The sequence below is a fragment of the Uranotaenia lowii genome, chromosome 2, assembly GCF_029784155.1.
Source record: "Uranotaenia lowii strain MFRU-FL chromosome 2, ASM2978415v1, whole genome shotgun sequence".
In the NCBI taxonomy this organism is placed as follows: Eukaryota; Metazoa; Arthropoda; class Insecta; order Diptera; family Culicidae; genus Uranotaenia; species Uranotaenia lowii.
Window position 1 is genome coordinate 107,608,266 of NC_073692.1, and position 13,427 is coordinate 107,621,692.

A 13,427-nucleotide genomic window follows, 5' to 3' on the forward strand; every position below is an offset into this window, starting at 1 on the left:
TTCTGGCTCGTGTAATTTTCAAAATTTTTTGGTGTGTAGCTTTTTTGCTAGTTAATTGATGTTATAGCAACAACATTGAGGAAAACAAGCTAGCTTTATCAAAAGCCCTACAATGAGGTTGCCAGATTGCCCTATTTTACTCGGGTTTGCCCGGAAATTTACTACAAATTTTGGAAACAGTCCAGCCAAGCCCGGTTGCCTGGATTGCATTGAAAAAATCTCGGATTTTGCCTGGAATAATTCACTTTTTTTTAGGTCAATCAACAAAAAAAATTGTGATATAATTTTTTATTCATGCCTCCAAAAAGAAAATTTTTGAGCTTGTTTCATAAAATTAATCATGAAAGGTTTTTTGGAAAAACGATTAAAACTCTGTCGGAAAGTTAGATGAAATTTTTTTTTATTTCATTACTCAATTATTTTTGATAATCTCTGAATTTTAGCAAAGTTGCCCGGATATTGCTCAGATTTATGGTCGTCTATTTTGAATTTAAAATCTCGGATATTGCCAGGTTTTTATATAAAATTGCCCAAATGGATTGCCCCGAGGGGTTGCAAGTTGATTCAAAATAGTATCTTATTAACAATCCATCCATTTATTTTGAATGAATTCTAGGACGTAGCCGGCGCCGTTATCGATCATTTTCAAAAAGAGAGAGCATTAGTTTTGTGCAATGAAGATCCCAAGCACCATATTTACTATTAAACTTTGCACAAAATGGATGGCCTCGATGGGAATGGAATGGAAATGGGATGACAATATACTTGCCGGCTTATTGTTTCCATTCTGCTTTGTCTTTTAAAAGGATTCGGTATATGTTTTATTTGGTTTTTTTCAGACAAATGCCATACGGTTGCTGTCAGCACGTCTGGCAACAAGGGCAGTGAAAACCGACGTCGACGCCGACGCTACCATGAGAGTGCAATGATTAAGAGAAGAACTACTAAGAAGAACGTTTCCTGTATAAGTTAGAAGAAAGTGGCAAGCGAAAATTGTAACAGATAGGAGTAATTTAGCAAAAATTTCCGATTATTCCAAGTTAGTATTATTTACATTAAATTCATTTATCCTTACTCATATTTTGAAACACTCATATTTTACAGAATTCTGTAAACACAATAGCGAACGATCTGTACTTACAAGTCACACAAAAACCAAGATCACACGAAAGGCATGTGGCATTATTGAATGCTTACGAAGAAAACTTATTTGTAAGTACTGAAATTAACTCTTTTTACTTCAATTATAACTAATTACACCACAATAAATATTACAGTCGAGTCGCTCATAAAAAGGACTACGAGAAAGTTTTTAATTTCAACAAGCTCGAAAATAATAATTACTGCGATGAGTGCCCCGAATCCGGAAGGTGGTGTAGTAAGTCTGTTGGAAGATTCCCACAATTGTGTGACCTGTAAAAAACCAGATTCCGCTCAGACCATGGTTGCCTGCGATCAATGCTCACTATGGCAGCATTACAGCTGTGCAGGAGTGGATGCCTCGGTAGAAAACCACAGTTGGATATGTGGTAGCTGTGCTGCTGCTAACCGAGCAGTCGATTTGGATAGAGATGCACCAGAGAACTCTTCTGAAACTACCACAGTGCGACCGAACGAAAGTGTTATGCTGGTTGTCGAACCGAAGCGAGTATCTGCGATCGCCAACCCGGCCGTCCACAGTGCTAAGCAGCTTATCAACGTGCCCGGAGCCGGCTCAATCATCTCTTCGGGGACTAATGCTCGTCTCCGGCTTAAGCAGCTCGAAGAACAGAAGCTTTTGGAAGACCGGATCCGTGAAGAAAAGACAGAACGAGAACGGATGTTCCTGGCTAAGAAGCACGAGCTGGAAGCAGAGATAGCTCAAGATGAATCGCGTGGTGGAAGTGAATGCAGCTTCGGAAATCGCAGTGTACGTAATGTGACCCACTGGGTTAACCAACAGCGTGAGCACGTACATTCTTCAACTCCAATACAACATAATGCAGCTGTTCCCACCGGTCAACAGGATCTGCCAAACACTGAGGCACAACTACCCAGCGTATTTGAAAGGAACCCTCCCCCAGCTCAAGCTCAGGGCACGAAGGGTAACCCTCACTTTTCCGCCCAAGGTCTGCCGCCAGCAAGTCAGAACCTAGTTCCACCTGTGTCTGGTATTCCGGTACATCCGACTGTGATGTTTCAGCCAGCTAACGCCGGCTTAAGTTTTCCTCAAGGCCCAATATTCTGTGCAAATAATGCTGCCTATCCCGCACTCGGTCCCGGGTACATGTATCCGTATAACCAAGGCCAACCTCAACTTCAACCATCGATAAATTATCCGGTCGGCGGTCAATATCCGCCATCTTCAACGTTGAACCCTTCCCACTTACCTCATCGTGGTCAACAGTATTCCTGGCCAGCCACCGAACAACAACCGCCAGCATCAGCGAGAAATCCGACGAATGATCAACAGAACTTTCCGCACACTGCAGCTGTCTCTTCTATCAACCGAACGATCACCGCTCAACAACTAGCCGCACGACAGGTAATCTCTAAGGATCTTCCGCAATTTTCCGGCGACCCACTCGAATGGCCGATGTTCATAGCCGCATTCGAATCCACGACGACTATGTGTGGCATCCAACCAGCTGAAAATTTGGCTAGGCTTCAAAAAAGTCTGGTCGGCAGTGCTCGCGAGAGGGTGCTAAGTATTTTAACGATTCCCGATGCGATTCCGGAAATCATCAGTGTACTACGTGACGAATGCGGTAGGCCGGATCCTCTGATCCATTGTTTGTTGACCAGAATACGAAAGACAGCGCAACCCATCATAAACAAATTGGATACACTTGTGGCATTTGGTAGAGAAGTGAGAAATCTTGTGACCTATATGCAATCCGCGAAACTGCACTTCTATCTAGCAGACCCTCTACTTCTCGCAGAGCTCGTATCTAAGTTACCGTCAGATCTACTCCTCCAGTGGGGCCATAAGCTTGCGGATATACAGGAACCGACACTGACTGATTTCAGCTCCTTTATTTCATCCCTTCGAACTGCAGCATGCAGGGTAACGATGCCTAAAGAGTTAGGGTCAAGCGACCGATATGCAAAAGGTACAGCGAAAAAAGAAAAAGCTGGGTTTTTGAACATCCATTCCAGTAATGATCGTCCTTCGTTTAGAGCAGAGCCGGTAAAGGTCAGGTCGGAACCGAAACCCTGTCTAATGTGTAAAAGTAATGGTCACAAGATAAAAGATTGTAGGAAGTTCGAAGAATTGTCTCTCGAAGAAAAATATAAGTTTATTGCTGCCAACGGCATGTGCAAACGCTGCCTATTTCTCCATGGAAAATGGCCTTGCCGCACCAAACAGCCTTGCGGGATCAACAGCTGTACGGAAGCTCACCATAAACTTCTCCACCCGGTGTCAGAAAATTCATCGAATAGCAGAGAACAATCAGGTCCAACATATTCAGTAGCAGCACATCGTAACCACCGAAACCATGGAGCGACGCTTTTCAAAATCCTTCCTGTCGTCCTTCACGGCAATGGGAAATCAGTAGCTACGTTCGCCTTCTTGGACGACGGCTCTGATTTGACGCTCGTAGAGGATCATTTGATCGATCAGCTGGGCCTAACTGGTGAGACAAGTACCCTCTGCCAGCAGTGGACCAGCCAAGTTACCCGAAAAGAGAATGCCTCTCGTCGAGTGGATATTGGTATTTCCGGAGTTGGGAACGACAACATCTTCCAAATGTCGAATGTGCGATCAGTCTCGAATCTCGACCTACCGATGCAAAGCCTAAACTACGATGAACTGAAACAGCGGTATACTCATCTCAACGGCCTACCTATCAGCAGCTATCAGTCGGCCACACCGAGGATCCTGATAGGAATCGACAACGCTAAACTTAATCTTGCGTTGAAGAAAAGAGAGCGGGGCGACGGAGAACCAATCGGAGCCAAGTTCCGTCTTGGTTGGACTATACTCGGAGGAAGACGACTTTTCGAAACGAGCGGCAGTATTTCCGTCCACACTTGTGAGTGCGGTGGGATCGAGAAAGTTCACGATTTGGTTCAGCAGTATTTTGAGGCGGACAACATGTTGCTCTCTGGGATCAACATTCCGGAATCAGAAGAGGATCAGCGAGCAAGACGGATACTGGAAACCACGACGATACGCACATCTTCCGATAAATTTCAAACAGGATTACTGTGGAAAAGTGACTGTTCTATTTTTCCCGATAACTACGCCATGGCAGTGCGACGCCACGGTTGCTTCGAGAGACGTCTCCTGAAAGATCCAGAGTTGAAGGCAAAGGTTGATCACCAGATAGCTGAGTATTTAAGAAACGGATACATCCACAAAGCCACCTTTGATGAATTGTGTAACGCCGATAAAACCAAGGTTTGGTATCTGCCCATAACCGTCGTTCGTAATCCTCGTAAGCCAGCAAAAATTCGTGTTGTCTGGGATGCGGCAGCCAGCTCGGGTGGAATTTCCCTGAATTCTCAGCTTCTAAAAGGACCAGATCTTTTGACACCTTTATTGTCAGTCCTGAGTAAATTCCGTCAAAAGCAGTTCGCTATCGCAGGTGACATAAGGCAAATGTTCCACCAGCTTATCATTCGTCCCGAGGATAGGCACGTGCAGCGATTTTTATACAGGACAGATAAAAAAGGAAAACTCGATACTTATGTTATGGATGTCGCTACTTTCGGGGCGACATGTTCGCCATGTTCAGCTCAATTTTGCAAGAACAAAAATGCTTGGGAACACAAGGAGAAATATCCAGACGCGGCCGCTGCAATCGTTAGCAAGACCTACGTGGATGATTTTCTCGACAGTCGTGATACTGCTAACGAATCTGCAAAGTTAGCACTCGAAGTAACCCTTGTAAATAAAGCAGCTGGATTCGATATTCCCAGTTGGCAATCCAACTCCGATTACGTTTTGAAACGGGTTGGGGTAACTGGTACAGCTAATGTGAAAAACTTTACGATCGAGAAAACAACAATAGCAGAACGTGTCTTGGGCATGATGTGGGCCCCTTGTGACGACGTTTTTCTTTTCTCTGCCAACTTTCGTCCCGACTTATATCCTCTACTGTCTGGTGAAATCCGCCCATCAAAACGACAAGTTTTACAAGTGGTCATGAGCCTGTTTGATCCGCTGGGTATCGTTGCTTGCTTTACGATCCATGGTAAAATCTTAATACAATCCGTTTGGCGTTCTGGAGTGCAGTGGGACGATCCAATCTGCGATGAGGAGTATGGTATGTGGCAGCGTTGGATCAGGCTGGCCCCGAATCTAGATAAGGTAAAAATCCCGCGGTGCTACTTTCCAGGCTACCGCCCAAGCAGTTACGAGTCATTACAACTCCATGTCTTTGTGGACGCGAGCGAGTTGGCCTATTGTGTCGTCGCTTACTTCAGGATTCTTGATGACGATATTCCTCGATGCGCTTTAGTAGCTGCAAAAACTAAAGTCACCCCATTACGCCCTCAATCAATTCCTCGCAACGAATTATGCTCTACGGTGCTTGGTTCCAGATTAATGAAGTCCATAGTCGAATATCACTCTCTGAAGATCTGCCGGAAATTCTTGTGGACGGATTCCCTGACAGTCATGGCCTGGTTGCGTGCTGATCCCCGGAAATACCGACAATTTGTTGGGTTTCGTGTAGCTGAGATATTGGCACTTACGGCAGTAGACGATTGGTATTGGGTTCCATCTATCCTCAATATTGCGGACCAAGGTACTAAATGGGGAGATGGTCCTAGTTTTGAACCTGACAGTCTTTGGTACAACGGACCTGAGTTCCTGTTTCTACCGTCCGAAGAATGGCCGAAAAGAAAGCAACTCTCCGAAGCTCCAGCAGATGAATTACGAACCGTACACGTTCATCGTCTGAAAACTGAATATTGTAAAACGTATATCAGTAAATTTTCGCAATGGGATCAGTTGATTAAAAAACTCGCTTACCTCTACCATTTTGTTCATCGTAGTCGCACAAAGAACCGTACTGATACAGATTTGAAATTCGTCGTTCTTAATCAAGCGGATTATGTTGCAGCTGAAGCGGCTCTATGGCGAGTAGTTCAGCAAGAAGAGTTTTCCGAAGAGATAGCAACGCTGAAGAAAAACTCGAAGTCTCCGTCACAAAAATGGAAGCATGTAGCTAAAAGAAGTCCGTTATCAAAACTATCCCCTTTTTTCGACGAATTTAATGTTCTTCGGTCAATGAGCAGAATCGATCCTGAAGCTTCGTATTATTCCTTTAATTTTCGAAACCCAGTAATTGTGCCAAAAGACCACCCTGCTACCAATCTTCTTATTTTGCGCTACCATCAGAAATATGGGCACGCCAACACAGAAACGGTGCTCAATGAACTTAAGCAGCAGTATTATATTCCTCGAATGCGGGCCACCGTCAAGAAAGCTATCAAGAGTTGTATGTGGTGTCGCGTTTACCGGGCCAAACCATGCGCTCCTAAAATGGCCCCACTTCCTCAACCCAGAGTTAAACCCTACGTTCGGCCATTCACGTTCACCGGCTTAGATTACTTCGGGCCACTGTTAGTTAAGCGTGGTCGTTGCAACGAGAAAAGGTGGGTAGCGTTATTTACCTGCCTTAGCATTAGGGCTCTACATTTGGAGGTGGTACATACGATGTCAGCTGATTCCTGCAAAATGGCAATACGACGCTTTATAGCCAAACACGGTCCTCCTCAGGAACTGTACTGCGATAACGGGACCAATTTCCGAGGCGCATCCCGAGAGTTAGCAGAGGAAGCGAAAGAAATCAACAAACAACTGGCGAAATGTTTCACGAACAACCATACGGCCTGGAATTTTAATCCGCCCTCTGCTCCACATATGGGTGGCGTCTGGGAGCGAAAGGTGAGATCCGTGAAAGAAGCCTTTAAAACTTTATCACACAATCAGAAGCTCGATGACGAAGCGCTCAAGACACTACTTTCCGAAGCCGAAATGATTGTGAACTCTCATCCACTCACTTTCGTCCCTCTGGAGAACCCGGAAGACGAAGTCTTGACTCCAAACAACTTTCTATGGTTAACCTCTGGAGAAGATAGCAGACCACCTAGAGTGCCAACGGACGATGCAATTTCTTTACGATCTAACTGGAAACTGGTTCAGCATCTGGTCAACCAGTTCTGGAAGCGATGGATTCAGGCCTACCTACCAACGATTGCCTGCAGGACGAAATGGTTCGAGCAAACCCGCCCAATGGAGGTCGGGGATCTTGTTGTCATCGTCGATGAATCGGTGCGGAACGGATGGCTGCGTGGGAGAATAGTTAAATCGTATCCTGGGAGAGATGGTCAAGTCCATAAAGTAGACGTGCAAACTTGTGATGGCAGTATCCTTCAGAGGCCAACGGTCAAGGTGGCACTTCTAGACGTGCAGGAGAATAGTAAGATCGAATAACTACGACGTTACGGGTTGGGGTGTCAGCACGTCTGGCAACAAGGGCAGTGAAAACCGACGTCGACGCCGACGCTACCATGAGAGTGCAATGATTAAGAGAAGAACTACTAAGAAGAACGTTTCCTGTATAAGTTAGAAGAAAGTGGCAAGCGAAAATTGTAACAGATAGGAGTGATTTAGCAAAAATTTCCGATTATTCCAAGTTAGTATTATTTACATTAAATTCATTTATCCTTACTCATATTTTGAAACACTCATATTTTACAGAATTCTGTAAACACAATAGCGAACGATCTGTACTTACAAGTCACACAAAAACCAAGATCACACGAAAGGCATGTGGCATTATTGAATGCTTACGAAGAAAACTTATTTGTAAGTACTGAAATTAACTCTTTTTACTTCAATTATAACTAATTACACCACAATAAATATTACAGTCGAGTCGCTCATAAAAAGGACTACGAGAAAGTTTTTAATTTCAACAGTTGCGCTAGAAGGACAATGCAAGCGATGAGAAAACATGTTAGTGCCGGTCCGGCATAGAATCTTGCGCCTCTAAGGAAGATCATTATTGGAGTAGATTCGTATTGGTGTGTGTAGTAACGGATTGCACAGAATGCATTCTGTTTTCTTTTAATTTTTTTCTTATATGTATGTAGATCGGTAAATATTCATTATCAAACTCTTTACTCCGCATTTGATGATAAATTTCGTTTAAAACAACAACAACGTGATTCGAGAATCACAGAAAAACTGTCATCGATTGTTTATGTGTGCGTCATATGTGAATCACGCCATATAAAGAGCACCTTTTGAACAAATAATTGGCCCGAATGGTTCGATAAGCAATATTTGAATCAAAGTGCATATATTTTTGAATATTTCCCGCGATCCCGGAATTCCCGGGAAACAGGCCACCAGATTTCCCAGTTTCCGGGAACGGGAAAATGGCCGGGAAATTGACACTCAGTTTCGTGTGCATACGTTTAGTGAAAATTAGTTATCTTCTTCACTGTAAATTCGTTAGTACTCAGTTGCACTACTTATTCATAAAGTACGTAATTTCAAATGAATTACAGAATTGATCAACCCACAGATCTCGATTACAACTAGAGATGTAACACTGCAATAACGGCAATTCGACATCAAGCTGATTTTATCGGTAAGATGGCAATAAAAATTCGAATTACCAACCCTTATTGGTCACCGAGGGACCCTAAATTATCGTTGCGTCGCATTTGAAGAAACAACACAGGATCGGATCCCTCCTTGAAGTGGTCGCTTGTTAGACAACTTTTGAGAGCTTCTTACTTGATTTTTTTCTCCTCTTTCGTTTTCAGATCTAGGGGAGCATCGGCTGTCCTTTTGCTCCTAGTCAGTCGCTATGTGCATATTATTTTGTCGTTGCACTTCACCGATTCTCTGTTGGACAAACTTGTTTGCATTGGACCCGAATGGGATCGAATTTCCGAGTTGGTCCTTTTGGGTTTGACTGCCAGTCTTCTGTTTCGGTTTATTATGATTGGGAATTGTGTTGAAGTTGATGATGCAAAAAGGAGGGAGGGAGAAAGTTGAGATGTTCGAGGAATCTGCTTAATTCGGTAGCTAACAGAAAGTGTCACCCGAAGAAGTTTGGGCCAAGAAGAAATACCGTCAACCAAGTGTTTAACTAGAGAGCGAGCGTCCTGTTTTGGATTAATTACGAGTAGTTGCGGTTATTCCATACAACTTTTTCTGTAGAACTAGACCGAACTTGGTTGATGTCATGTTCTTTTGGGATTAGCCTTTGGGCTGTTGAACGATGCCTCTTGGTCAATCGATATCTGGCTAATGGTGTTCTGAAATTTCAAGAAACATGCTATGCTGTGGCTCGGTAAATCCTCGTAACCTAATCCCGGGCGACAAATGATCGAAAGCAGCCGAACCGTTTTTATGGCTCAGCTGCATTTTTGCTACGGTTTCTGGTCTTTTTGTGGTAAGAAATTGAACCGACACCTTTTTGGAATCCAAACAAGAACACAAACTATACTAATCGATTATGTTCAACCGTTGTGCCGGAATGTGTTGCTTGTCAAAATATCGTCTCTTTACTTCTTGGAACCATTCAAGATTTTTTTTTTAAATTTTTGTAAAGGTTTTGCAATCAATTAATTGGGTACCTACATTGGTTGAGAAAAGTATTCAACACAAGCTCATCGCATTCATTTCAACTTACAGTAAAACTTAATCGTTTGTGATATGTGTATATTTTTTATGACAATAGATTCCGTAGAATGTTTTCTAGACTCTTCTTCCATAACGAGGAAGGGAATATGTCAAAACAACGAAAACTTCAACAAAACACTGAAAGTGTTGAATACGTTTGTCCATCAGTGTCTACATTACTGAATTTACTATGATAACATTCAATGTTTCTATATTAAAAAGTTAATAATTTGGAATAAATTTTAACAATTTACCTTATCTCTGGTGTGGTCTAAATATGCGCCCAAGTTTTAAACATTAACAATGGAGAAGTGTTAGTTTGTTTAAAACTTAAGCAGTCATGAATATTTTTTTTTGTGTCCAGACCGCTGAAAGCTTAGTAATTCATTTACTTTCACACCACCCACAATGTTTTATTGGTTAAGTTTTTTCTTCTGATTTCGCACACCGAGTTTTATTTTGTGTGGCAATTTGTATGGAAACACAAAATTTTTCATTCACAATCACCAGAGGTGTACTGATAGTCGATTGAAAAACAAATATTCCTTGATTCCTGCATTATATTTTATGTCAAAAATGTAGGGGCCATGGGGAAACGTGGGCCACATTTAATATCTCAGATGTGTGTTGAGATAAAAATCTCAAACCAACTGTCATCGTCGTCGCTTTGCGTGAGCATATATTCCTATATGTTGTTGACTGAAATACGCATCATATGCTTCTTTTATTTATCAAGCTAAAAAAAGTTAGAAAAATTTACATTCAAAATTAAAAATACACCCGCTAATTTCATTGATGAGGAACATAAAGTGCATAACAAAAATATGCTCATACGCTTATGATCTTAGTTTTGTCATGATCTTTCACGTGAAAATGGAATTTTTGATGTAACATCACTAAGTCACACAAACGCAACCAATTTGCAAATCATAGCTTGTGGAGAATCGTGGGAAACACATCTTGAATCTCCTAAATTTTTATGTTTCAATACGCATTCAAAACTTAAAATACGTTTTTCCTATCTGTAAAGTTTTCTTATGCCAAATGAAGAGTTATGGAAAGTATTTTGTCCATCCTATATAAGAAGTTTGGTCAAAACGCTACACAGCTTTGTTTTATTTCATCATCTGAAATTACTTTACAATAACGAAATGAATTAGGAAATCACAGTTTTGGGTCAACTCATAAACTTTGCATGTTATTTGGTAAATTTGGATTTGGTGGCCCACGATTCCCCACCATTTTTCAAAATCAAAAAAATATTGCTTTTTTTCAAACAGTCAGAATTTGGGGATTAAAATTAAAAAAAACCCTATGATACCTTGAAAATGTAGAAAACCATGCCATTTTTTGTTTTCATTTTATCTTTTATAAAAAAGAAGTTATGGAACAACGAAAAAAAAGTGGCCCATGATTCCCCACTCTCCCATAAATAATATTGAGAAAAGGTCAAAACAAATCGTTTATCGAATGCTTGAAAAGTCTTGACTTAAATCTGTTAGTTGTTATACGTATGGGAGTCTTATCGTATAAGAGTCTTATTGTATGGAAATTTGACATCATTTGATATAGATAAACTTCAGAATCCACATTTATGGTTCTTACGCATTGATCACACTACAAATTTTGTTTTCGTAATCTATTTAGACGTAATTTAACACATTCCCTTTTAAGATGGTAAGATGATAGCTACCGTGCGCGACCAAATGGCCGGTTTTTCTGTTATTCTCAATAAATAATTTCGAGTCCTTCAGCAAAACTTTCCAACCAAACGATCCAAAAAAGTGAATTTAAACAGGACACGGACACGTTTGTACACTTTAGCGGGACAATCTGAACAACCCATCAAACATTAAATTGCATTAGAAATTATAGCTGAAATCCGTAACAATGTTAATGCGAATCGTCACTCCTAACAAATAATTAAACGATCGTAAAAATGGTTACTTAAAGTCGGTTTAAATCAGATATGATTAAAAGTTCGCCATGCTTGCAAATTTGTTCTTCCACGTGAGATTTAAGTGAGAAAACAACCTTGTTGTTTTCTCTACGATAAGCATTGCAACCAGATTTGCAATTGATTGTTTTGTTTGTTTGTCAAGTTTTACCAAAATAGCAAATGTTGTCACAGAAGTTTATTTTATTTTATTTATCCTCAGTGTTGCCGAGTACAACTATTATTTTATTTTATTCTTAATTAAATTTGATTTATTCCCTGTATATTCTTCATCTCATCCCTACATTTCTTCTCACCTCTATTCTCAATGAAAACTTTTCACGCGTCAACTTTTGTTTTTTTTCCCTTAAGAGCAAAATTTTATTTACCAAATATCCTCAGTTTTTATTCCATATTCCACATCTTTATTCTCAATCCTACAAATTTTATTTAATTTCTACTTATCCTTCATCTCATCTCTACATTCCTTCTCAACTCTATTCTCAATAGAATCTTTAATTTACAGACTTTTGTTTTTGTAAAATACAAAATTTTATATCCCAAATATCCCTCATCTCAATTCTACATTCCATTCTCTGCAAAAGCTTTTCAAATCTTAATTTTTTTTTGCATATTCTTCATTTCGTCCGAAAATATTCTTCACAAAAGCCTTCCCAATTTGTGCTTTCCCTGTCACTCTGCTTTTATTAACCACAGCCGGAACAATCCGCAAAAAAAACATTCTTAGCCACAGCTTTCTCGAACTGTACTTTCCTTGTCACTCTGTCTCTGTTTACCAGAGCCGGAATAATTCGATAGTATTCTTAGAAAATGCTTTCCCAGCCAGCAGGTTGAAAAACAATCAATCAGCAGCAGTAGCCTTAAGAATCCAAATCAAAATAAAAAAAAAACAGAAGCAGCAGCCTTATAAATCTGCGCTTCTTAAGCCAATTCTGTCCTTTTTCCACCAGAAGGCCAAATTAAAACAAACAATCAACAACAGCAGCCTTTAGAATCTGCGCTTCCAAAGCCAATTCCATCTTTTTCCACCGAAAGACCAAATCAAAAAAAAAAAAATTAGCAAAAGCTGCCTGAAAATCTGCGCTTCAAAATCTATTCTGTCTTTTTCCACAGGGTGGCCAAATCAAAACAAACAAGCAGCAGCTTTAAAAATCTGCGCTTTTAACGTCAATTCCGTCTTTTTTCACCGGATGGCCAAATCATAACAAACAATTAGTCGCCATAGTCCTGATAATCTGTGCTACCAAAGCCATTGCGTCTTTATCCACCGAAAGGCCAAATCAAAATAAACAATCAGCAGAAGCTGCCTGAAAATCTGCACTTCCAAACCCATTCCACCATTTCCACCGGAGAGCCAAATCATAACAAACATAATAGAACAATTCCGTCTTATTTCACCAGAAGGCCAGATCAAAACAATCAGCAGCAGCACCCTTAAATATCTGCGCTTTCAACGCCAATTCCATCTTATTCTACCGGAAGGTCAAATCAAAACAATCAGCAGCAACAGCCTTAAATATCTGCGCTATTTGTACTTATTCTACCAACCACGCCATTGTCGTGATTTTACGAATCTCAATTCAGAGATTCACTTAAACACGTCTGTCGCTCACAAGAATAGATCAATGACTGATTTTGTTTTGTTTGTTTGTCAAGTGTTGCCAAAATAGCATATGATGTTATAGAAATTAATTTACTTTTATTTATCTTCAGTGTTGCCGAGTACAACTTTTATTTTATTTTATTCTAAATTAAATTTGATTTATTTTTTGTATATCCTTCAGTTCATCCCTACAGTTCATTTGCAAAAAACTGTCCAATGAGAGAAGCAGC

General features: G+C 40.7%; 1 protein-coding gene across 1 annotated transcript; it reads left to right on the plus strand.

The window, feature by feature from the left end:
- The first annotated feature begins 5,553 nt into the window (after positions 1-5,553).
- Positions 5,554-7,815, plus strand: LOC129748849 (uncharacterized). Its single transcript, XM_055743615.1, has 2 exons — positions 5,554-7,631; positions 7,697-7,815. Exon 1 carries the CDS (start codon positions 5,606-5,608, stop codon positions 7,427-7,429), a length of 1,824 nt encoding a protein of 607 aa, XP_055599590.1. The 5' UTR covers positions 5,554-5,605; the 3' UTR covers positions 7,430-7,631; positions 7,697-7,815.
- The last annotated feature ends 5,612 nt before the right edge of the window (positions 7,816-13,427 follow it).

Bases quoted from the DNA above. Each gene is read 5' to 3' on its own strand.
- LOC129748849 (XM_055743615.1), top strand. From the start codon at position 5,606: ATGGCCTGGTTGCGTGCTGATCCCCGGAAATACCGACAATTTGTTGGG.